At 37.8% G+C, this 27,470-nt stretch overlaps 2 protein-coding genes and 1 long non-coding RNA gene across 3 annotated transcripts in view; 1 reads left to right on the forward strand and 2 right to left on the reverse strand.

Moving 5' to 3' along the window:
- Positions 1 to 22,319, reverse strand: part of LOC149735114 (uncharacterized) — a 51,932-nt gene extending 29,613 nt beyond the window's left edge. The window contains exon 1 of the long non-coding RNA XR_016385179.1: positions 21,954 to 22,319. This is a non-coding gene — a long non-coding RNA (uncharacterized LOC149735114). The remainder of the gene's footprint in view (positions 1 to 21,953) is intronic.
- Positions 361 to 6,640, reverse strand: LOC149735118 (uncharacterized). Its single transcript, XM_089879785.1, has 11 exons — positions 6,511 to 6,640; positions 5,960 to 6,094; positions 5,704 to 5,785; positions 5,292 to 5,481; positions 5,149 to 5,219; positions 4,368 to 4,480; positions 2,759 to 2,940; positions 2,219 to 2,423; positions 1,673 to 1,876; positions 763 to 925; positions 361 to 515 (listed from the first exon to the last, which is right to left on the reverse strand). Exons 1-11 carry the CDS (start codon positions 6,620 to 6,622, stop codon positions 425 to 427), a joined length of 1,548 nt encoding a protein of 515 aa, XP_089735911.1. The 5' UTR covers positions 6,623 to 6,640; the 3' UTR covers positions 361 to 424.
- LOC149735119 (uncharacterized) lies at positions 5,957 to 27,355 on the forward strand. Its single transcript, XM_089879746.1, has 19 exons — positions 5,957 to 6,056; positions 16,849 to 16,963; positions 17,578 to 17,688; positions 18,115 to 18,214; positions 18,619 to 18,790; positions 18,985 to 19,055; positions 19,802 to 19,935; positions 20,390 to 20,574; positions 20,939 to 21,149; positions 21,585 to 21,725; positions 22,318 to 22,459; positions 22,852 to 23,065; positions 23,565 to 23,718; positions 23,984 to 24,168; positions 24,529 to 24,728; positions 25,289 to 25,393; positions 25,761 to 25,898; positions 26,249 to 26,399; positions 26,854 to 27,355. Exons 2-19 carry the CDS (start codon positions 16,861 to 16,863, stop codon positions 26,983 to 26,985), a joined length of 2,649 nt encoding a protein of 882 aa, XP_089735872.1. The 5' UTR covers positions 5,957 to 6,056; positions 16,849 to 16,860; the 3' UTR covers positions 26,986 to 27,355.
- The last annotated feature ends 115 nt before the right edge of the window (positions 27,356 to 27,470 follow it).

Genomic DNA, 27,470 nt, shown 5'->3' on the forward strand with positions numbered 1-27,470 from the left:
TCCTCGTGGGTGGGAACTTGAATGACTTATCCATGGTTGCCACTCAAATGCCCACGGTCGAACTGCTGAAGCTATTACAGTGTGTGGATAAGCAGACATGACTTTTGGTTGGTTTGGTCATTTATATCCTCGTGGGTGGGAACTTGAGTAACTTATCCATGGTTGCCACGCAAATGCCCACGGTCGAACTGCTGAAGCTATTACAGTGTGTGGATAAGCAGACATAGCTTTTGGTTGGTTTGGTCATTTATATCCTCGTGGGTGGGAACTTGAGTGACTTACCCATGGTTGCCACTCCCATGCCCCCAGTCGAGTTGCTGAAGCAACATTATTTCTTTTGGCTGAATTTTAATACAATACCAGTAGTTGAATTGTTTATTGATAAAATGTATGTCACAGAGTCTTCAGTATTACCACATTCGTATTATAAAACTAAGAGAATGAGATTTAAAATAAATAAGATCATTGAAAGTTTATAGGTAGAACAACCGCTACAGCCACTTCCATCTTTAAGCCTGTATAAGAAAAAGAAAGAAATATATTTCAGATGAAAAAGTTGCTGGTTTAAATAAAATTGAATTAAAATTATCGGCCACACAAAAATAAACATCTTTCCTCAAAGTTAAATACGTGGTAACTTGTAAGCAGGCACGAGGTTTATGAAACAGAACTTGTGTTATAACGACTGTCGTTGACCCGCCATGCGAGGATAAATAAGTTACATTCATTCACTTATTAGTCTACAACGTATTTCTCTCTTACCCGTCCCCGATTTGTCCAAGCGGGCACTTACACTCCGCCCCAACCAACGGTGCAACCAGGTCCGTACATACAGCTTCAGCAGTACACTGTGTGAGTTTGGGTGCGCAGTAGTTTGTGTCCGTACATATCGGGTTGAAGGTGGGTTTGGTGCCCATGGCGGACTCTGTGTATATATATAGTATTGTTGTATAGTGATGGGGGAAGATGGAACACTTTGACGCATAATATCTGAATATCCTGATCGTGTTTTAAACAGTTAACAACGGTCTATGGGAGTCTTGAGTATATAGTTTTATAATTTTTTGAAAGTTTCTTGTTTACTACCACATTGGACGAAAAAATAGAGTTAAAATGTGCCCCAACTTCCCCCACCCTACTATATTATATTATAAAAGTAAGATGGGGAGAAATGGGACACTTTATCAAACTATTTTCTCGTCCCATTTGGGTAGTAAACAAAGAACATTCAAACGATTATAAAACCGTCTACTAACGACTTCCATTGACCGTTGTTAGTTGTTTAAAACAGGATCAGGGTATTTGGATATCATTTCTTAAAGCTATCCTATCATCCCTCACTGTATGGTAGTGTGGGGTAAGATACATAAATCTCATATTTCCTGGTCGTGTTTTAAACAATCAACAACGCTAAGTCGAACATATAATGATCAAACAAATGCAGAATAGTTGTAGTGACAACGCCAATTAAATGTAAATCTGTTTTAAACTGTAAGCGTGTTTTAACAACCGTTGTTTTGTCGGTATATCCTGTCTTTACATTTAAAATATTTCCAAATCGTTGCTACCGTAATCAAAGAGACAAATAAAGTTATATTTTCATTCACAAAATACCATTTCCCGTCGAACACTTGTTCTGTGCTCTACCAAACGTTTAAACATTTCAACTCACCTCCATCACTGTAACTACTATCAGCACCATAATACGAGGCATTAAAATCAACGTTTTCTATGGAGCTTTCAGCGTTCAGATCAATCACACTAACATCACTGTATCCATCTTTGCATACACACTCGTAGGCGCCTGGAAAGACACTTTGGCAAGTAGAGTTGGGGAAACACGTCTGCCAAACTGAAGAACACCCCGCTGGTGCTTCTGGAACATAGAAACGTCACTGTTACGTCATACCACACGTCACTCATATACATAATAGTATACTTTACTCTTATACGTAATAGTATACGTCACTCTTACGTAATAACTTACGCCACTGTTATGCGGTCAAATGGGTATATTCTATATGGGTGAGGTCCTATACAGTGAGGCATGCCATGGGACCTGGGATTTAGGCCAGAGTTGACTCATTACCCCAACGTTGTATATGCACATTCTATTCTATATGGGTGAGGTCCTACAGTGATGAGGGTCCTATCTTATACATGGGCTGGTATGTTCATATTGAGATTGACGAGAAACTCTTTGTTTTATGAACCTTACCTACAAGATCTATGTATATAGCCGACAAACAATTGCCGTGTACTGAACAAAAAGCTCCGTTCTCTCCACTGTACACTGGTGTAAGGTGTAATTTGTACAAAACACCCATTCGCATGTTGTTGTACACTATACGATATGTGACACTGCTGTTGTAGCACTCGGTATCGTAAGGGGTAGAATGGTTGAGGGGTGTTGAGGTGATGGACTGTTTAAAATAAAAAGAACCATATGTTACAACGCTATAAAATCGTATACAGTTAGCCCATGCTGTACCATACTTCTTAATCGTGTTTTTAACATCTAACATTGGTCTTTTAGAGTCGTGCGGTTGGAACTATATGTTATACTGTAGTACTGTAATTGGTCGTGCCCGCTTACGAGTTACCACGTATGGTACTTTGTGGGTGATTGTTTTCATGTATGGCTGACAATTCAGACAGCCCATTAGTGGCCGCTGAGTTGGAGCAATTGCTGTAAAGTGTTTTGCCCAAAGACGCATACACCCACAATGGTGGCAGCGTATAGATTCATATACTTTACCTCATTGAGTGCTTCGTGTGTAACGTTTGTAACAGTAAGTGTGACGATTTCCCACGCTACAAACCCTTCTTGCGTCACAGGGGGCAACCACGTGACTTCCACTTCCGCTCTTCCGAGTTCTAAATCTGGAACTATCTTGACCACTTGGAGCGCTACAGCTTTGCGTTGCTTGATATTTTTCGCTGGGAAAAGTATTGGCGAATTATTTTTTTTACATATAACATGAACCTATTTATCTTTTTGAATACGATAGCGAATATCAGGTTAATTAAAACAACAAAGAGAAGAGAATTAGCAACCCAAAAAAAGCAGTTTAAATTATCAGCCATACATAAAAAAAATGAAAAAATTCAAAAAAAATAATCACCTACAAAGTAACATACATGGTAACTCGTAAGCTGGCATGAGGTGTTAAACCCGTGTGATAAGGACTGTCGTTTTCCGGCCACGCGAGGATAAAGTAAGTTACGTTCATTCATTCATTCATTCATTCATTCATTCATTCATTCATTCATTCATTCATTCATTCATTCATTCATTCATTCATTCATTCATTCATTCATTCATTCATTCAGTTTAAGTTCCACACTACAGGTAAAAACTACAAAAGCAGAAGTTTCAGACAAAATTGACTGTTAACTCACAATTTAGCGATGTATTAGTGGGGCGCCGGCAAAACACGCTATGGTTCAATTTAATACATAAGTATCGCTTCACAGACTTAAGTTTATTTTCGCAAATTTTTTGTTTATGAGTTATCGACGTACTTTTGTTTACCTTGCAAGGGGATATCTATGTGCTATATTTACGTGATCAAATTTTGCCAGGCGCGACTTGTTAACTTATAATCACCATCGTATTTCCCCGACTTTTGTTTACCGGCTGCTGATATGGCCTAATTGCAACGTGCCGCACGCTTGTTTCTCGTATTTTTTGAACGCGTTTGGGAAAATCGGTTAGTACTCGTAGTAACAGTTGTACGGTTGTATTTGTGGATTATAGGCAGGCAAAAAGTATGTAGAGTAAATAAAAAGTAACTATGGGTAACCGTTGTACAAAAATCTTGGGAGAGTACAAAGGAAATAAAGGAAAAAGGGTCAACGAAGGCCAAAAAGCTAGGTACTAGTTACGAGAGAGAAAATGGAAAAATAGGTTTACACACGTGAACGCAACGATCTACACGCTTTCTCTTTCTCTCTAAAGTTTCTTTTGAGATGTTCAGTTCGCTGTTTTGTTGGTTTATATAACTATATCAAGATTGTATAGGCGCTTTCTCGTTATTTTGAATGGCAGAAATAGTTAGCTTTCGTTTACAGCAGTTGCCCTGTAAGGTTATATGGGTCGCAGATTGTATGAGATGGATCGTTAAAATGTAGTTTTATATCCCTTTTACCAATGCGTGTTTTAACGACTGTTGTTTTGTTGTTTAATTAATATGATCTTCGTTATCGTATTCGAAGAGAAAAAAGCAAACCCCGTTACGTTACGTCAAAGGAGCCAAATCATATTCAATTGAAAACGTAGCATAACGGCTGCGTCGTTTAAACATCTGGTTGTAAAGTAGCAGAATATATGTTAATACGTAACAAACACAATATTAGCATCTTACCACAACAAAGCGCTATAGCCTCTGCCCCTGTGACGTCATTATCCTTCATTATTGACGTCATACAGTCAGTGTTCTTCGCAAACATGTACTCTATGTTGAAGCCAGCGACGTTACTGGAAAAGTAAAATAAATTTTTAACTTGTTCATCCTCGAATAGCAGGTAATGTCAGTCGTGAAAACACGGGTGTTAAGACGACTGTCGTTGCCCCGCCATGTGAGGATAAATAAGTTACATACGTGGTAACTGGTAAGCAGACACGAGGTGTATGAAACATAACGAATGTAATGAATGAATGTAACTTACTTTATCCTCGCGTGGCCGGAAAACGACAGTCGTTATCACACGGGTTTAACACCTCGTGCCAGCTTACGAGTTACCATGTATCTTACTTTGTGGGTAATTATTTTTTTGGAATTTTTTCTTCTTTTTTTATGTATTTCTGATAATTTAGACAACCCATTAGTAACCACTGGGTTGGAGCAATTGCCGTTAAGTGTCTTGCCCAAGGACACATACGCCCACAATGGTAGCAGCATCGAGCCTTGAATCCATTACCTCTGGGTTACAGGCAGGCGCGCTAACCACTATACCACGGCGCCGGACGACACCATTGTTTTAACGACTGTCGTTGCCCCGCCATGCGAGGATAAATAAGTTACATACATGGTAACTTGTAAGCGGACACGAGGTGTATGAAACATACCACCCGTGTTATAACGATTGCCATTGCCCCGCCATCAACGAGGGTAATTAAGATACATTCATTAAATGCTACTATACCTGTAATAGGGTAAAATCGTTAGGTCAAATAGAGTGATAAAATCAATAATGAATTCCATTTTCCTTGAGCTCTGTAAATAAGTTATACCAGTTATTAGCATGGGTTGTGACGTCATTAATACGTCATGTTAATTATGACGTACCGCAGGTATTGTGACGTATCGTCTCGTCGGACCAACGATCAAACTACTGATCCCCCTGCATCCGGTAGGTGTCAGTGCGGAGCAATTCAAGACCGGACAAGGACAGCTCTGTGACGTCATAGACATTCCAGTTGGACACAATGAAGATCCGCGATTCGGACAATGGGTTATATTTAACCACACTGAGTCACTATGACGTAACAATGATAATAATCTTCAAAAATGAAACGAGATATATGTATTACTTCTAGTACTGTGGGGGAAGATAGGACAGCACATAATATCCAAATATCCTGATCGAGTTTTAAACAACTTGTATGATTCTTTGAATGTTCTTTGTTTACTACCAAATAGAACGAGCAAATAGAATGAAAAGGTGTCCCATCTTTCCCCACCCTACTCTACCACTTACTTTGAACTGCATTGATCGGTGGGGTGCATTATGACGTCATAATCTTGGTACCCTTGGACGAGAAAGCCATCGAAAGAAATCCCTTAAAAGTAAGATTTGGTTATTAGTCTGAAAAATATCTTCTGGCGTTTTGTTTGTTCTTTTTAAAATCACTAAAATTAAAAATTTACAAATTCAAATCAAATTAAAAGCAATTTAAAAATCTTAAAAGCGTTTACAGAATCGCTAAAATTAAAAATGTACTCAGGTGCGCCACCTTCTGGGTTCGGAACATCCCAAGTAAAGGTCACCGAAAGGTCGATGGTTGTAGCGCCACCTCGCGGTTTGATTGTTGTGTTCATGAAATACCGAAGGTTTGTTATTTGGATTGAATTAATTCCTTTCGGTCGAGCTGTGATGATGTATATATGGTCAATATAGTTAACGGTAACTTCTACAATCCAGTGGTCACTAATAAGTTGACCAAACTATCAGCCATACATTCATCAGCCACAAAGTAATATACATGGTAACTCGTAAGCTGGCACGAGGTTTATAAAACACAACACCCGTGTTATATCGACTGTCGTTGGCCCCGCCATGCGAGGATAAATAAGTTACATTGATTTGAAGCCTTTGTCGCCAACCTGCAGGGAAGCGAAAGGCTTCAACATCTGGGTTGGTCTATGCGGTAGCACCCTGGGTGTTTGGGTAATGGGCTAACACTGGCCTAAATAGTAGGATCCATGGCGTACCACGCTGTAGGAACTTCCCCAATATATATAGAATATGTATAGAAGTCATTACTTAGGTTATGAAGTAACTTACAGTCAAAGCATGGACGTTGTGGTCTGACGAGCTGTGCGTTTGTTACTGCCAACGCAGTCAATACCAGAATAACACTGAACCCGCAGTCAATACAGCGGACCGACATTTTCATTCCTAAACCAATTGCTGTACACCTAAACGAAAGGAAATATAAATAATAGAACCAGGGATCCTGGGTTTGAATCCAGGCCAGGGTTTAAGAACCAAGGTTCCTGGATTCGAATCCCCGCCCGGAATTTAATAGCATTTTAATATCAGTTCTACTTTTCGTGAACCCGTGTGAAAATAGGCTTTCGTTGTTTTTCCTTGAGGTGTTGGGTTGTATGGGGTTATAGCATTTCCTGCCAATAACTTGACACCATGCACTCTACTGATGCATGCTAAAACTTGGCAGAAACATCATAGAATAGTTTGTCACGCAACAATGCCCACTGCGCAATGTTAACGCATACAAGTATACTTTAATACGGATTCGTTAAATCAATGATGTCATAATCATTAATTACGTAACGAGCGGTACGCAAGTTATGTTCTGCCAGGTGTGACGTCATAAGCTACTATTGTTTAAAGTGTATCTTGAATATTCGTGACGTCATGTGAGCGAAAGCGCCATTTACGTGATAGAATCGGTTTTGTTTTTAGTGTCTTGAAACGCTCTTTTTGTGTTTTAGATTTTAAAAACAAAGTAATATTATGTAGTGATTTTTATACAAATGTTTGATTTTTATCAGCACGTACTAATTTTTTTAAAGACATAACTAATTATTTAAATTCGCTGCTGATCTGCTGGTTTAATTGTTGCGTAGGCCCCATACGGCATGCCTCATTGTAGAACCTCACCCATATATAGAATAGAACAGGTTTAAGTTCTATTTTTTAAGTATGTTTTATTAGTATCTGGTCTATAACCTATGCTACCCTGGCAGGTAGAATATTAAGTCCATACGCTGTGGTCACACCACAAACGTACGCAGACAGTATCTGCACAAGACGTAGACGCTTAAATTTATATGATAAACTAAATAACTCGTTTACACTTTAAATACTCTAATCATATGCTATACGCATAACATACATTACACTTTTATACAAGCCTAAAACTTACTACGTTCGCAAATAAATGCGGCATTTTTTAGTTCCTAACGCTGCGGGGTTGACCACAAAACTGCTTACTTAAACACAGACAGTACTTATATAGTAGGTTGGGGGAAGATGGGACACTTTTTCATTCTATTTTCTCGCCCAATTCGGTAGTAAACAAAGAAAATGCAAAGAATTATAAAAGCGTATCCTGACGACTCCCCTGGACCGTTGTTAATTGTTTAAAACACGATCAAGACATTTAGATATAATGAGCTAAAGGTGTCCCATCTTCCCCCACCCTACTGTACATAAAACGCAGAACTAAAAAGTTAACTATTTTAATCATTCGTTTAATACGCATAACACGCATGCATATCTATACAAGTAACTAATATTGTTCTAAATAAATTCAAGAAATCTGAGTTCTGACGCTACGGGTTTGACCACACAACTGTCTTTAGAAACCCTTACCGCACTCTAAACTGAAACATATAACGTTACAATAACACAAGCTGGCTGATCTTTACGTATGTATGTCACATAATAGAGTAATATCACGGTTCGAGTTAGTTATATCTTACGAGAGCCACACACCATATATTCGTGTATTGACAGAAACCGCTGTTTTGACGTTTTGCTTTTCTTTGGCTTTCTATTTAAACTGTCCAACACGTTGTCTGCTTGTTCTGTTGTATGTATATATTTTGTTTGATTCATTGCAAATGGCTAAGAATGCCTGTTATTATATAAGCATTAAAGCGAGTTGCCACACATACATTAAAAATAAATAAATCTCTAAAACCACTCACCCACAAAGTCACATACGTGGTAGTAGCACGTAAGCAGGCACGAGGTGTATGAAACAGAACACCCATGTTATAACGACTGTCGTTGCCCAGCCATGCGAGAATAAATATAGTTACATACATGGTAACTTATAAACAAGCACGAGGTGTATGAAACAGAACACCCGTGTTATAACGACTGTCGTTGCCCAGCCATGCGAGAATAAATATAGTTACATACATGGTAACTTATAAACAAGCACGAGGTGTATGAAACAGAACACCCGTGTTATAACGACTGTCGTCGGTCCACCACGCGAGGATAAATAAGTTACATTAATTTATTAATATATATAAATGAACTGTCTTGCCCTACACGGCCTACAGTACTATATGTAAAGTCTTTATATTATGCAAAACTTAATATAAAAACAAACTGCCATTTACTGTATAAATTACACGGACTAAATATGTTCACAATTAAAAACTTTGCACGAATGGTTTTGCATACAAACTTATATTCTTATCTCCTTTGCTAAAAACACTTACCGCTGTATAAGTATAATAGGTTGGGGTAAGATGGGACACCTTTCATTCTACTTTCCTGTCCCATTTAGTAGTAAACAAAAAACATTCAAAGAATTATAAAACTGTATATTTTCGACTCCCTTAGACCGTTGTTAATTGTTTAAAAGACGATCAGGATATTTGGATATTATGTGCTAAAGGTTTCCCGTCTTGCCCCACCCTACTATCACATTGACGTCCCACCTACTCTGGATGATAATAAGTCCCCGACGCCTAGCTTTACAGTTTGGTCTTCATATTCCTACCCTATAAATAACTGTAATAAATTCTATGAATCCTGATCCTGGTCTAAAACTCTAAACGATTCTTGTGTAAAAAATACAGTAAGGATCTGGTGCTACGAAATACGTGATAGACCAAAATCAGTCCAGCCAAATGTTATATAACACATACGTTTCGTAATATAAGAGACATATTTCGTCTAAATGGCATCGTCAGTCTGTTATTCAAATAGAATCTTAGTGAGATGCAGCTTAGAATGTAGGGTACCTTTTACACCCACCACCCTCGCATAGTATTGTGCGTTTTTATTAATTATCATTTCCCACGCCGAGATTTCAAAATACACCTCGTACTCGTATTATTCCTTCTACTAAATTGACGCTTTCAAAAACTGTAATTCGCTATTATTAAATTCTGCCTCTTGGCGTAAATAATTTCTCAGCAGTGCAGATTTCGTTGCGCAATAGTTTGGTATTAATAGAAACGGTAAGATAAATATAACCCATTTTACCGGTTAAGCATATACTATATAGGGTTTACCAGTCAAGCTTTTATTTAACACTTACACTCAATAGTTTTTACTGTAGCCTGTTTTAGCTTAGTTTTAACAAATGTCGTTTTGCTGCTAAAACCCTTCTTAAGGTGGCTGTACACACTATCCGGAATTCGTCCGTTTTGTCTGTTTTGTCCGGACTTCGCTGCCACATGCGGAACTCGGTACTGGGTTTGCATACGACTTTGCATGCCGGATACCGTGTACAGCCACTTTTAGATAAAAGTATTCCATTTTACCGCCCAATAATCCCGTGTTGATTAAACGGTACTTTTGCTCAAGTACTTTTCACCGGTAGCGTGTTTTAAATACTTTTAGTTATTTTGCTACTAATTTCCTTCTCTTCGTTGTTACAATTAATTTTAACTCAATTTGAGTTTATTTACTGAATTGCGGGTTACCAGCCTTACTTTTATTTAACACTTTTACTTAAGTAGTTTTTACCCAGAGCGTGTTTTAAGGACTGTTGCTGCTATTTTTGTCCCCAATATCTCAAACACAAATCAAAATAAACATTTACTATTATTGTTTAGGCTTTGGCAGTTATTGTAGTTGTGTAATACTATATACATATAGAATTCGTAGTTACATAACTGTAGCCGTTATATAACATCGTTTAAGTTGTTACGAGGCCAATTTTTCCGCTTGGGCGCTTTTACCTAAGTGGTATAACAGCGTTTTATGAGACTGCAAATATTGATAGTAGGGTGGGGGAAGATGGGACACCTTTTCATTCTATTTTCTCATTCCATTTGGTAGTAAACAAAGCACATTCAAAGAATTGTATCCTTACGACTCCCATAGACCGTTGCTAATTGCTTGAAACACGATCAGAATATTTGGATATCATGTGCCAAAGGTGTCCTATCTTACCCCACCCTACTATACTACGTTTTAGTAAGACAGCGAGCATTAGTTGGTCGAATCTTTCAGCTTTTATCTTATAGTTAGGCCACCATATGCTGTGAGGATACCATATATTACATTTATAGAAAAAGTTAAATTCTTTGTACCGAATTTTCGAACCGCTAGTTGGAGCTAAAGTGTTGATGTTTAAGCAAGCCGTATATGCGTTTGTAGTACACCGTATCGATATACATGGTATGTGAAATTCACATACAGCTAAAACGTCGCTTAAATTTTGTTTACGCACCATCGCCTAATAGCTATTTACATATAGTAGGCTGGGGGAAGATGGGACACCTTTTCATTCTATTTACTGGTCACATTTGGTAGTTAACATAGAACATTCAAAGAATTATAAAACCATAACTTTACGGCTTCCATAGATCTTTGTTAATTGTTAAAAACAGGATCAGGATATTTAAATATTATGTGATAAAGGTGTCCCATATTCCCCCAACCTACTATAGTAATAGTATACGTGTTCATTTGTTTTATACTGTAGTAGAGTACTGTGGGGTAAGATACCGCTAGCACAAAATACCCCATATTTCCTAATCGTATTTTTACCAATTAACAACGCTCTTTTGGAATCGTGCGGATACGATTTTATGTTTCTGTAAATGTTCTTTTTGTAATAGAATGTTAAAACGTGTTAAGAATATTTGCCAGAAAATTCCAATCATTCATAAGATAGTAGGGCGGGGGAAGACGGGACAGCTTTAGCACATAACATTTAAATATCCTGATCGCATTTCAAACAATTAACAACGGTTTATGGTAGTCGTGAGGATACGGGTTTATAATTCGTTGAATGTTTTTTGTTTACTACCAAATGGGACGAGAAAATAGAATGAATAGGTGTCCCATCTTTCCCCGTCCTACTATACGAAAACCATTCATAATAGAAAAGCTTATTCAGACATAATACGCGTGGCAGCAGCAGTTTATATAATCTACCAATCTTCCCACAAAACATAAACACAGTCAACAAGCTAAACGGCTTTCTTTGCGGCCTAAGTTTCCCAACCCCAAGCACTATGTATGATCTCACCACAAACGGTATTTTGTAAATATTTCCCACGCCTTTCTAGGGTTTGATTTATCTTAACGTTTGGTTTAAACAACGCAACTTTTTATCCCCGCGTGGCCGGAAAACGACAGTCGTTAAAAAACGGGTGTTCACACACCTGCCCGCTTACGTTATCAAGTATGTTACTTTGTGGGTACAATTTAACATTAATGATGAAAAAGAAATGCGCTTATAAAGGGGTTTACCACTGTATAGGATAAACAAGGTACCGGATTTTGGGATAAATGAAAAATAACTTATATATTTTATGATTAACGACAAACTGTGTACTGGTTCGTGGGATAAAAAACAAACAGTGCACCGGTTAAAAGAAAAAATGCGTATAGCCATTTGTTTGCGAAGCTTATATACATGTCAAGCTCCATTTATAAAGGTTAAACACTAACTATGCAACCATATAAGCCAACGATCCGGCGAGCACTAATCGGTTGTCGAGATCATTAGCCTGCAAAAATCCCCCCAGAAATAATCACCCACACAGTTATATAGGTGGTAACTCGTAATCAGGCATGAAGTGTATTAAACAGAACACCTGTGTTATAACAACTATCATTTTTCGGCCACGCAAGGATAAGCAAGTTACACACGTGGTAACTTGTAAGCGGGCACTAAGTGTATGAAACAGAACACTCATGTTATAACCAAAGTTAGGTTATAACGACTGTTGTGGCATCGCAAAAATATAGGCTATAACCATTATTTTTTAGGTGGTATTTTTGGTCAGTTAAAATAAGCCAAAATGGTATAAAACTACAACGACTGTTGTTTTCCGGCCATGCGAGGATAGATAAGTTACATTCATTTACGTTGATGATCGCCCTATTAGTTGTTTAAGGTTGTTAACAACGCAAAGCTTCTTTTTTTGGAGCTCAAATTGGTTCCGTGGTTCGAATTATAGACTTTGGGACGGAATAACAGCGTAACGTCGTGCCAGATACGAAATTACGCGCATAATAATAACATGCGAGCTTTAATTTGACGCCCAAAGGCAAACTATTACCACTAAAGCCAATGCTCGGTGTCTTGTAAGCGATTTTAGGCTAGAGTTAGTTGTTATGATAGAATCAGCAAGCGTATGGTTTTAGTTAGACTTACAAAATGTTGTAGTACAGCAGGGTGGGAAAGATGGGACACATTTTTATTCTATTTTCTCGTCTCATCTGGCAGTAAAGAAGAAACATTTAAAAAACTATGAAACCGTTATCCTTACGACTTCCATAGACCGTTGTTAATTGTTTAAAACACTACCAGGATATTTGTGTATTATGTGCTAAAGGTGTCCCGTATCCCCACACTACTATATATTTTTTTGTGTAACGCTAAGCAGGTCTTCTGGCAGTTTTTGTATCACCAGCAAAAGTAAATGTTTTTAGCAAAAGTTAGTTGCTGTATAGAAGACGTAGCGTATATGTTTTTACTTAGGTCTTATAGTGTCCTGTTTTGGTATTTTTTTTTGTATGAAGCTAAAACAGGTTTACTGGCAGTTTTTATATTGAAACGAATTATTCTAATTTACGCGTTGCTGTAAACAATTTCTGCTTATGTCAGTTTCAATTTCATTTCTGTGTGTTATTATAGTCAGGCCAAGAGTGCCCTGTTTTAGTGTATAGTTGCATAAAGCTGAAACAGGTATTCTGCCAGGTTTAGTATTAAATTGACTATCAGGCTTTTGTTCTTAGTTAATAAATATTGTAAAACTGTATGTATTCCATCATTTTCGGACCGACGTATGACCAACTCAACTTGACTTATCCACACACTGCAATAGCTTTAACAACACGACTGTGGCCATGAAAGTGGCAACCATAGATAAGTCACTCCAGTTCCCACCCACGAGAATATAAATGACCAAACCAACCAAAAGTCATGTCTGCTTACCCACACACTGCAATAGCTTCAGCAACTTGACTGTGGGCATGAAAGTGGCAACCATGGGTAAGTCACTCAAGTTCCCACCCATGAGGATATAAATGACCAAACCAACCAAAAGTCATGTCTGCTTATCTACACACTGTAATAGCTTCAGCAACTCGACTGTGGACATGGGAGTGGCAACCATGGATAAGTCATTCAAGTTCTAACCCATTGGGGTGTAAACGTTAACCAAACATACTTTACAAATTACCTCCGGTTGTTAACGTGAACTGTCCTTGTTTAACCTTTCAGTTTATCGGCATAACATAAACTACAGGGCGTGTATTACTTGCGTTCAAATCGCCATACAACACCTCATGTTAACTTTAATATTCGCATCAGCAAACATACTAATTAACGCTAAGGAGAAAAATGTATTTGGGAATCTAATCGTGTCTTTCATTGCAGTAATAAAGATAAGTGGTAAAAAATAGAGAAAAAACGTATTTGGCAGCTTTGCTTAGTATGCTGGTCAGCTAAATTAAATGGTAAAAAATAAAAGTCGTGAAAAAACAAGTCATTAGAGTTCTTAATATAGAGGATGTTTAAAAAGCGTTGCATCATATTGCAATACGCCTTTACCAGTAACATGCTCTATAGATTGATCAGTGATATTATCAATTTACGACAATCGTTATCACACGGGTTTAACACCTCGTGCCAGCTTACGAGTTACCAAGTATGTTACTTTGTGGGTGATTATTTTTTGGGGAAGAATTTTTCTTTTTTTTATGTATGGCTGGCTGATAATTTGGACAACCCATTAGTGACCACTGGGTTGGAGCAATTGTCGTTAAGTGTCTTGCCCAAGAACACATACGCCCACAATGGTAGCAGCGACGAGCTTTGAACCAATTACCTTATGGTTACAGGCAGGCGCGCTAACCAGTACGCCACGGCACCGGACAAATATACAATATATAGTAAAGTGTAGGGAAGATGGGACATTTTTAGCACATAATCTTTAAATATCTTGATCGTGTCTAGGACAATTAACAACGGTCTATGAGGGTCGTGAGGATATCTATAATTCTTTGAATGTTCTGTTTACTACCAAATGGAACGAGAAAAAGGAATGGAAGGTGTCCCATCTCCTCCCACCCTACTGCAGATTTATTGTAGATATCATGTCATTTAAATGAATCGCTTAATATTCAGTAATTCAGCATACAATATATGTAAATTGTAATCTGTAAATAATAACGTGTGTGTGTTTATATAATAACATGGGTAAATGCAAAAACGCTGTTCTAATTGACCCAAATACAAGTTGAATTTGAATATATTTAAAAAGCGTGCCGGTATTTTAAAGGTTATGTACGCATCGTGACACAGGTGTTCATATATTTAAATATAGACCGTAAAACACGGTATGCTATTTTCGTACATTAATGCTTCAGAGATTAAACAGCATTCATGTTGTATTTACGCACTTTTCTTTCAATTAAAAGAGTAATTTAATTTATAAATATGTCCCAGCACCTTAATGTGCGTTTATTATATGTTGGGTTTATACCAGCCACGGTTTATAAACAACGTTTCGTATATATTTATTTGCAGCGTAAATGAATGTGAAACTTATTTATCCTTGAGGCAATGGTAGTCGTTATAATCCGGATGTTCTGTTTCATAAACCTCATGCCCGCTTTTGAGTTACCACGTAGGTAACTTATATATCCTCGCGTGGCGGGGTAACGACAGTCGTTATAACACGGGTGTTCTGTTTCATACACCTCATGCCCGCTTACAAGTTACCACATATGTAACTTTTTTATCCTCACATGGCGGGGCAACGACAATCGTTATAACAATAATGATGTTCGCATTCGAAGAGGTAAAATTTACGTTAAGTTCAGCCTTATGCGCATACCATTGAGGTCAATGCTTAGGAATTCTGCATAGCTTGCCCACGGGCTGATGCGTCCCACCAATTTGAAACGTTTACTCAATTTAAAAGTCACGGTTGTTGTTTTAATCCGAAAAACATCGTCGTCGTTCGACAAAATCGCCGAAATCGACCCGTCATTGTTTTTACTCGAAACATCGCCATAGGATAAACAAACTTAGACGCGGACCCTCTGTGACGTCATAATCGCTGACCGCTTCGTGACAATGAGACGTCAATTGTTGATCAAGATCTAATCGCGATGCTTTACGCTTGTGACGTCACACGAGCGCACTGTGACGTATACGAAAGCTATCGGCGGTCGCATTGTAACACGACCCAGGTTACAGCGAACACGAGTTTACGCATCGCGTGTTCGAAAACCGCGGCCGAAAAACAATGGTTTAAAACGTGTGGGTTTGTTAGGGGCCGGGGAATTTTGTGACGTCACAGATGAGTTATTCTAGGGTTGTTTACTCCATTCTAGAATTAACATTGTTCACACATTTGTGAAACAATTGTTTAGAAATTAGAGTTAAGTACAGCGATCTGCTATGTAGCGGCCTTTCTGAGGCTAATAATCATTTTCGTATTCTAGGAGTCTTCGTTTAGAATGGGCAACATTAGAGAACTATAAGTTTTGTTTAAATAACTTTCTAGGATTAGCACGGAGTTTCCTAAAGCAGATTTCTCGTTGTTTTGCTGTTGATTCCCTTCTCTTCGTTGTTTGAAAAACATGATCTTCGCTATCGTTTTCGAAGAGATAAATAAAACCATGTTGTGTTTAGTAGTGTATTAAACAATTGGTATAACTTGTGTGTGTTTTGAATTTCGTCAAAACGGATTTTCTCATTAGGTTTAGGAACAGAAGTATTTTGTTTTGCACGCAAACTTTGTTAGGCTGCAGCGGAGTGGTTGAGCTATGTTACGGTTGTCGCTTGTGCCTTTGAACTTGTACAGTGTTTGGTGTACAGTTGTAACGTTTGTGTATTTGCTACAATAGTGTAAAGGCCTTTATAGTGTTATACTGTAAGTAGTTAGCACTGAAGCGCTAAGTATTGGCTAAGTAATATAGTAGGGTGGGGAAAGATGGGACACCTTTTGATTACATTTTCTCGTTCCATTTGATAGTAAAAAAAGAACATTTAGAGAATTAAAAAACCGTATCCTCACGACTTCCATAGACCGTTGTTAATTGTATAAAACACGATTAGAATATTTGGTTATTAGAATGTTCTGTTGTATTCAAAACTGTCACCACTATAGCTGCTAATAAAACATTGTCTTATTATTAAAACATGTTTGTTTACAGGTAACTGTGAGAATGAATAGGCATGGTTTAACAGCTGCATGGATGTGTGTTATGATAATAACCAACTTTAATTTGGATTATGGCCAAGCTTTTGGCATAAGGTTATGCAGGAACGGTAAGATGAGACGTCTTTAAATTTTGTGTGCTGTATTTTGTGTAGTTTAGTGTTTTATTCGTGTCTGTTTAACTGCATTTGTTGGTGTTTTAAAATGGTGAGGAGGTTTTACTCAAAATCCTACTTGCGAGGATATATAGTACTGTGGGGGAAGATGGGACACCTTTAGAGCCTAATATTCAAATACCCTGATCAAGGTTTAAACAATGAACAACGGTTTATGGAAGTCGTGAGGATATGGTTTTATAATTCTTTAAATGTTCTTTGTTAACTACCAAATGAAACGAGAAAATAGAATGAAAAGGTGTCCCATCTTCCCCCACCCTACTGTAAATGACTAAACCAAGCAAAAGTTATGGCTCGGCTAATATATACTGTATATGTAATAACCCTTGGGGCAAGATGGTTCATGTTTTCTTTGTCTTTTATCGTTCTATTTAATAGTAAATATTATTTAAAAATATTTACAAAATTATATAACCGTATCCCCACTATATTATGTGCTATCGGTACCCATCTTACCCCACAGTACTATGCATACCTTAAAGCATAAATACTTTTATATCTTATGTACAAACGAATATCTTTATAATCAAAACTCGCTCTTTTTGCAGTAACGGTCAGAGAAACAAAAGCGATTGATTTTTCATACAAAGTTAGCGTAAATATCAGCGACGAATTGGTGTTTATTGTGACTGCGTCGTGGGATCTTTGGAACCCGAAAAGTAATACTTTTATCAATAAATAGGACCAGAGTCGGTATGCAAATATACGGACTTTGAATGTAACTACTTATCTTCGCATGGTGGGGTAATGACAGTCGTTATAACACGAGTGTTATGTTTCAAACACCTCGTGCCCACAGCCCACTAACAAGTTACCACGTATGTAACTTGTTTATCCTTGCTTGGCGGGGCAATCACAGTTGTTATAACACAGATGTTTGTTACATACAGCTCGTGCCCGCTCACTAGTTACCATGTATGTTACTTGTTTACCCTCACATCGTTAGAGTACTTGTGTTCTGTTTTATTCACTCGCTTATAAGTTACCACGTACATGTAACTTTGTCGGTGATTGTTTTGTATTAGCACGTTTGCCTTACACCGTTTATATTGCCTGTTTTAACCCAACATAAATATTCTTTACAGATGTATCACTGGATGGATTCCTTTATTTGTTTCTCAAAGTTAATAACCAGATAATGGATGACAAAGTTTCCCTGCCTACAACAGATCACTGCAATCCTGGGTAAGATGTAAGCATAAGGTGTATGAACACACAATGGGTGTCTGGTGTATAAAAAGACACCCATGTTTTAACTTGACAGTGAGCATGAGGTGTATGAATACACCATGTGTGTCTGGTGTATAAGAAGACACCCATGTTATAAATCGACAGTGAACATGAGGTGTATGAATACACCATGTGTGTCTGGTGTATAAGAAGACACTCATGTTATAACGCGACAGTGAACATGAGGTGTATGAATACACTATGTGTGTCTGGTGTATAAGAAGACACTCATGTTATAACGCGACAGTAAACATGAGGTGTATGAATACACTATGTGTGTCTGTTGGTGTATAAAAAGAGAACCATGTTATAACTGAACAGCGAATATGATTTACACCCTTTTAAAACAATCTTTTCAGTGCGAACCACTTCTGGGTGACAACATCAAACACTTCTGTTTGTTCCCTAGTGGAGGGTTGTAACTCAACCTACCAGTGCCTATGTGATGTCAATTGCCAGTTAACTAGGAGCACCCCACCATGTAGGAGCTTGGAGTATTGGATGAGCCAGGGTTGGAGGAGTGTTCCAGGGGTGAGTTGTGATTGGTTGAAAAAGTGGGTGTGGCAATTATTGTAGAAATGTTGGACCTCACCCATATAGAATATAATATGCATATGCAATGCTGGGGTAATGGGCCAACTCTGAACTAAATCCCAGGTCCCGTGGCGTGCCTAGCTGTAGGATCTCACCCATATAAAATAAACACATTGTTTTTTGCATTACAGCATTACCGAAGTGTTTCATTCATTGTTGAATATTTTTCATTCTATGATTTTGACGTCACACCTTATTACAGGTATGTATTGAAAGTTATGTTGTACAACTTGTACATAAGGTATATATATATGTTCACAGTAAAGTGTCTAATTGTACAATTATAATAATGCAATAATATTTATATATTTCCGATGGCAACTTCAAAGTTAACGGTGATTTACTTTAAACTATATACTTTATTATTGTTGTAGTGAGTCTGACTAAGACCTCCAACAAGCATAACCGTTGAGATGGGTGAAATAATGTTTCCCCCAACGAGTGATGGCAAAATGCCCTCTACCTAATTTCTAGGCATTTTGTGAGTTGACGCACTCACAGGGTTTCACTAGTCTACGTGACCCATAAGTCTATTTCTTCTCATATGCCTTAATCTATCTATTTTGTAGTTATACCATAACGTCACTGTAATGTTTTCTGTCCCCAAGATTTTTGTTAAACATATAATGTTACCGTATTATTTACTTACTACCGTTTTAATAGCATACGATATTAACTTTTATTTGTCTCTCCAATTATGGTAGAAATGCTAAAAAATAGTTCAAACGAAAAGACAGGATATAGTGGCAAAAACAACCCTTGTCTTTTATTTAAATAGAATCTAAGCAAAATATTTTCACAGTTCCCACACACAGAAATAAAAGACTTTGTTTTATTCACAGTATTTTTAACCTTAAACAATTAATCAATTCGTTTCAAATTCAGCTAGTATGAAACATAATACCGGTCCGCTTGTTGTGTTGTTTAGAGACTTTGTTCAATCCACAGGCAATACATAGGCAACAATTCCGGCCAGCACCTGAACAGGTTATACAGAAACCTTCCACCTCTTAATAACTGCGCTCAACTAGTTCAACAGCAAAGTGGAAAATCATTCGCGGAATCTCAAGACATTTGCTGCAGTAAGATGATGTTTATTGTTAAAGCTAATGAAAACTCTGGCCTAAATTTCCGGCATGCCTCACTGTAGGACTCACCCTTATAGATTTGAGAGGGATATACAATGTTAGGGTAATAAGCCAACTCTGGCCTGAATTTCCAGCCATGCCTAACTGTAGGACCTCACCCATAAAATAGAATGTACATATACAATGTTAGGGTAATGGCCAACTCTGGCTTAAATCCCAGATCCCATGACATGCCTCACTGTAGGACTTCACCCATATAGAATAGAATGTGCATATACAATGTTGGGGTAATGGGCCAACTCTGGCTTAAATCACCATAGAAGATAGACCTCACCCATACAGAATAGAACCCTGGTCTACTAAATAGGATAAAACATCGGTGCAATTTTAGAATGGCAGAATTATTTTTAGAAATAAGTTTCTTTATTACAATGTACTCTCATTACAGATCTCACTCAACCTTTGGCTCGTAACATTACATTCTCGCAACCTATACTTGATTATGTGAAAGACACGATCAACATCACAGTAACATGGTTGCCACCCATTACAAGGGACTTGCTATCTTTCTTCAGTGTGCGAGTGGAATTTAAAGACCCATCAGAATGGATATCACCTGGGCCAAGAACTGTTGTAAGTATATAGTTCTGGGTGAGCAAATATGGGATATTTTCTCATTCTATTTTCTCGCCCCATTTGGTAGTAAACAAAGAACATTCAAGGAGTTATAAAACTGTATCCTCACGACCCCCATGGGCCGTTGTTAATTGTTTAAGACACGTTCAGGATGTTTGAATATTATGTGCTAAAGGTGCCCTGTCTCCCCCCACTTTACCATCTGTATTTTGAAATCACCCACAAAGTAACATACATGGTAACTCGTAAGCTGGCACGAGGTGTTAAACCCGTGTGATAACGGCTGTCATTTTCCAGCTACGTGAGGATAAAGTAAGTTACATTCATACATTCATTCGATTACCAACTTTTTTTTCCACAGGGTTCTCCACAAAACATCTCTTTCAATTATTCCAACGTATATCTTGGAGATTGCGACTCTGACCTCAACCATTTCTGGTCCATTACTGTTACTGGATTGAAAGCACAGTACGAATATTATTTCATGGTCACACCAATATATTACGACACAGAGCTTGAGATAATGTGCATGTCAAGTGCGTGTACTAAGAGGGAGCTGCTTTCTATACCTGGTGAGGGAACTTGTTTTGTCAGTTTAAATACAAAAATTATGAATTGTTGGCAGTATATACATTGTAATGGTTCTGTCAAAGTAACATAGGGAGTAACTCATAAGCGGGCACGAGGTGTATGAAACAGAACACCTGTGTTATAACAACTGTCGTTGCCCCACCATGCGAGGATAAAAAAGTTATATACTTGGTAACCTGTAAGCGAGCACGAGGTGTATGAAACAGAACACCTGTGTTATAACAACTGTCGTTGCCCCGCCATGCGAGGATAAATAGGTTACATATGTGGTAACTTGTAAGCGGGTACGAGGTGAATGAAACAGAACACCCGTGTTATAATGACTGTTGTTACCCACGAGGATATTCATTTAATTCATAAATTTAACTGGTCATAAATATAATTTTAACTTCATAACCACCATTATGACATCACAGCCATCAACCCTTGTGATAAACAATGGGATTATTGTGATGTGAATTCTAATTGTACATCGGTGGACATGAATGGTCAAACATTGAACTCAACTTGTAATTGTCATCAGGGTTACCATGGTAACGGAATCAACAGGAAAATGGGTAAATTATTTTTAATCTTTTTTACCTTATTTTTTTGATTAAATATTTTTATTCTGTTTAATTAACATTTTCTCAATGATAAAACTTTTGAACCGCAATTATTTTATTAATAATGGTAAAGATGCTTGTATCATCTAACATTTAAACAAAAATAAATATGGACTTTTAAAAATAACCTTTTATGAAGCATTTTTTATTACTTAATATTTATTATTATGTTTAGCGCGCCTGCCTGTAACCATTAGGTAATGGGTTTAAGGCTCGTCGCTGCTACCATTGTGGGCGTATGTGTCCTTGGGCAAGACACTTAACGACAATTGCTCCAACCCAGTGGTCACTAATGGGTTGTTTAAATTGTCAGCCATATATAAAAAAAATAAAAAATAAATCCAAAAAAAATAATCACCCACAAAGTAACATACATGGTAACTCGTAAGCTGTTAAACCCGTGTGATAACGACTGTCGTTTTCCGGCCACGAGAGGATAAAGCAAGTTACATTCATTAACTAAGTTTTTAACTACATAATTAACGTTTTAACAATGTTTAATAGATCTTTTCCAATTATTTTATTATTAATATTTTTCTCATAGATCCGATGGGAAACGGTTGTTCTGACATTGACAGTTGTCGTTTAGGGGAATACCCATGTTCAGCCTCCACTAATTGCACGGACGACCCGCCGCCGTCAATGGGGGTTACGTGTGTTTGTTTGGCCGGTTACTCGGGGGATGGGTGGGTAGTTTTGTATGTTTGTGTATGAGGTGTATAAGTATAATATATGTATAAGGAATTTGTATTTAAAGGCATTAGATTAGCGCTTTTTAAACAGGGGTAAATTTACCCCTGGGTGTAAATTCCTCGTATTTGGAGGGTAAATGAGCTACCAATCAAAATCCACATCAGTTGACGGGACAGAAAAATTGTGCCATAGTAGTACTTTACCAGACATTGAATGGGTAAAGGTTCTCACCCTTATACCAGAGTTGGCCAAAAACACATATGTGTAGTATTAGTGACAATTGGGCACGAGTTGTATAAAACAGAACACCCGTGTAATAACGAGAAACGATTGTTGTTGCCCCGCCATGCGAAGTTGTATTCATTTTACTCTTATTATCTTTCAGATTAAAGACCGGCTCCGGTTGTCGTAACAATGCTTTGTTTGTTCTCCAAATTGTCCTTCCCATTGTTGCTGTCATAATAGTGATTGTTTGCATCGTTGTGTGGAGACTACAAGTTCGACGGAATCGAAAGAATGACCTTCAGTGGTCACAGTTCATCGCGAACGAGAATTTCAGTAATTATTCAATGCTTGTTAAAAACATGGATAAGGAAGAGGTAAAAGAATGGTTGGGTTATTAAATTGTTGAATGATATGAATAACTGATATAAGATACTCACTATTATGTTTTAATAATGTATTGATTGTAACTTACTGACTGAATGTAACTTATTCAATGCTTGTTAATAAATGGCTGAGTGAATGAAAGAGTGAATGAAAAAAATGAATAGATAGATTCATTTATCTTTTTATGAAAACTAGCTGCCCAAAGGTCCCAAGATTTTAACTGTATCAGGATTAATGTAACTTATTTATCCTCGCATGACGGGGCAACGACAGTCGTTATACCAAGGGTGTTCTGTTTCATACACATCGTGCCCGCTTACAAGTTACCACGTATGTAACTTATTTATCCTTGCATGGCGGGGCAACGACAGTCGTTATACCAAGGGTGTTCTGTTTCATTTACCTAATGCCCACTTTTTTACAATTCCTGGTGTTTATAAAGTATTTCATAAACGCTATTTAATTATTTTTTTTATCTCAACCTGACAGAGCGACTGCATTCCAACGTTCGGCTCAAAATGGGAAATAAATCGTGATAACTTAGTAGTCGGTGAAATCTTGGGTCGCGGTAATTATGGGATTGTGTATAAAGGTACTTATGAAGGGGAAACACCTACTGATGTGGCCATTAAGACTATGAAAGGTAAGTCCCCTAAAGGTGGTTTCCCTGTTCTATTCTATATTGTCAATGTACATTTTATATAAAAGGGTACCTAGGGGGTGGAATTTAGGCCAGGCCAACACCCAGGGTGCTATCATCTAGACCCCACTGAGGCAGTTTATTGCCACTCAATAATAGAGATTCGATTTTTCATGGCTGAGGTCTTCAGTGAGGCACACTTGGGATGTAGGCCAGAGTTACGTTACACTTAAACTGATTTGTTTTTGTTAATAACTGATTATTTCAGATGGATTAAACATGGAGCAAAACGAAATTGAGTTTTTGACTGAGATTGGGTTCATGTTAAATGTTGGGGACCATCCCAATGTATTAAAAGTGATCGGTTGTTGCACTACTGTGAAACCGATAATGTTGGTGACTGAGTATTTGAAATATGGGGATCTCCTGCATTTTCTATGGGATGCAAGAGAGGTAAGCCTCATGCTCATTGTCGAGTTATAACATACGCCTCATGCTCATTGTCGAGTTATAACATACACCTCATGCTCATTGTCGAGTTATAACATGAAATGGTTTTTATTATTATTTTAAAGTGCTCGCTTTTAAAATAACTTTAATTATATTAAGCACTGCCATGCAAGGATAAGTTTTCACTATTCACTTAACCCGTCAAACTTAAAATAGAAAAATAAATCACCCACAAAGTTAAATACGTGGTAACTTGTAAGCAGTTAGGTCGTGTATGAAACAGAACACCCATGTTATACCTACTGTCAACGTTGCTTCAACACACCAGGATAAATTCACTCGTTCATATTGATCCTACCATAGATCACGAAGTGCAACAAAGAACCAGTGTACCACGTTACTGAGAAGAGCCTCTTCCTCATGTCCGCTGATGTTGCCACGGGGATGGATTTCCTCACGAGATCCCGAATCATCCATGGTGACCTTGCTGCACGGAACATCTTGGTTGGAGAAAACTTGAGATGCAAAATATCAGACTTTGGTCTCGCTAATGATGTTTATAGGTAAGTTGTGTGGCTTGGTTATATATGGGTGGGGGGTGTAAGTTAATTGAATCAATATATGATTAAATGTAACTTATTTATCCTTGCGTAGCGGGGCAACGATAGTCATTATAACATGAGTGTTCTGTTTCATACATCTCATGCCCGCTTGCAAGTTACCACGTATGTAACTTATTTATCCTTGCGTAGCGGGGCAACGATAGTCAATATAACACGGGTGTTCTGTTTTATACACTTTATGGCAGTTTACAAGTTACCATTTATGTAACTTTTTTATCCTCGAAAGCCGGGGCAATGATAGTCATTATAACATGAGTGTTCTGTTTCATACACCTTATGGTAGCTTACAAGTTACCACGTATGTAACTTATTTATCCTCGCATGGCGGGGCAACAACATTCGTCACAACACGGGTGTTTTGTTTCATACACCTCATGCCCGCTTATAAGTTACCACATATACAACTTTTGCCTAATTCTATTCTATATGGATGGCGTCCCAATTCACCCCCATTTAAAAATTCCACCTCTATGTTTTCTACATAACCCACCATGTCCCAGGTATGGAGCAATCAAAGGCCAATCAGAAAGATGCGTCCCGTTCAAATGGATCAGCCCAGAGCGTATGATGTCAGGGAAAGTCCCTATTACGAGCAAAAGTGATGTGTAAGTATATATGATTTCTATTTATTGTGTGTCTGTCAACTACCTTAGTGGGAACTAGATGGTAGCACCCTAGGTGTTGGGCCAACACTGGCCTAAATCCCAGTCCCCATGTGTGTTACAAACTTAAGGACAACCCATATAGAATATTGTAATGTTGATGTAATGGGTCAACTCTGGCCTTAATGCCAGGTACTGCCTCCCTCATATAAGCTCTTGCTTCACTTTTTTACAGTCGATAATTCGGAAGCCTAATATATAAGATGCAAAGATGGTATAAAAGATTTTCTGCATAAGCAATGGGCCAACTCTGTCCTAAATCCCAGATCCACCCATGTAAAATGTAATCATTATCTTCCCTTTCATACAGTTGGTCATTTGGAAACTTAATGTATGAAATGGTAACACTTGGTTGCATGCCTTTCCCTGATGTTGAGTCTGATGGTTTGCTCGAAAAGTTAAAGTCGGGATATCGAATGAAGCAACCATCATCGTGCAGTGATGAAATGTAATGTATATTTATAATAATGTTTAAGTGTTGTATTGATTGTATAGTTGTTATGGTATAGTAGTTAAAGTAACCAGGGGGTACTGGGTTTAAGGCTCGATGCTGCTACCATTGTAGGCGCATTATATTCTTGGATAAAACATTTAATTCCAATTGCTCTAATCTAGTGTTCCGCTATGCGTTGTTTAGTTACTTTTTAAAGTTAAAGGGCATTGTATTAGTGTAAAAGTATTAGTAAGTGTCTTGCTCAAGACACTTATGCCCACAACGGTAGCAGCGGCAAGCCTTGAACCTATAACCTCTCCCACGCTGCTAGTCTTAACTTAGTTAAACCATTCCCATATTTCCAGGTTTTCCATTATGACGAAATGTTGGAAATGGAAAGCTTCATCAAGACCAAGTTTCACCAACCTTATAAAGTTGATCGATGAAGAGACGAAGAAACTAAAAGACGCAGATTACGTGAACTTGGCACAGACAGTGGATGATATTGATATTCAGGTTAGTGGTTGAATTATGAAACTGTGGGAAAATTGAAAATAAAGAAATGAAAAAGATGATCAGAATGAAACCACAACAGTCGTTATAACACGGTATTCTGTTTCATACATCTCGTGCCCGCTTACAAGTTATCACATGAAACTTTGTGGTATTTGTTTTTCTGTATGGCTGACAGTTTGGACAACCCATTAGTGAAAACTGGGTTGGAGTGATTGGCGTTAAGTGTCTTAGTGTCTGCCCAAGGACGCATACGCCTACAACAAGCTTTTAACCCGAACTTCTGCCCGCGCCGTAGCACAGTTGGTTAGCGAGCCTGCCTCCAATCTGTTGGTAATGGGTTCAAGGCTCGTCGCTGCTACCATTGTGGGCGCATGTGTCTTTGGGCTAGACACTTAACTGAGACTTGCTAAACAATGAGCCAGGTGTAATAATAATTTTCAATTATATTTTCTAGGAATATGAAGTGGGAATCACCAAACAAAAGAAAACTAAAACAGATGACATCGAGGTTGTAGAAAACAAAGATCTTTTGAAGCGAATATTTATCATCAATGACGACAATGCATTAAACACTGAAACATCATAATATTTGATATTTTTTTTACCTAAAATTGTGATTTTATTTATCTGTTGTCTTTAAGCAACAAGCAGTGTATCTTTGCCAAATCTTTTATTTTGAATTTAAATAAAAATTTTGCACTATTTTTAAAGTTACATCACCCACAAAGTTTCATTGTGGTAACTCATAAGCGGGCATGACGCGTCTAAAACAGAACACCCTTGTTATAACGACTGTTGTTGCCCCGTCATGCAAGGAGAAATAAATTCATTGATTCATCTTTTAACGTAAGTGTTTAAGCCAAATATTTTTATCTTTACGCGTATTTTGGTTCCTTTTCTTGTTGTGAACTTGTGTTTTTTAACATTTTCAAAAATACATGCCTTGTCCATGTCAAGACTGTTGTTAATTTTGTACAAAACATTTTCAGGCTTCTCTGTAGGGACAGCAGTTAATGTTGAGACAGATTATGCAGTTTAGTGTAGGTAACCACGCATGCGTAGTGGAGCCGC

This window comes from Ciona robusta, chromosome 6 (assembly GCF_009617815.1).
Source record: "Ciona robusta chromosome 6, ASM961781v2".
NCBI classification, from domain to species: domain Eukaryota; kingdom Metazoa; phylum Chordata; class Ascidiacea; order Phlebobranchia; family Cionidae; genus Ciona; species Ciona robusta.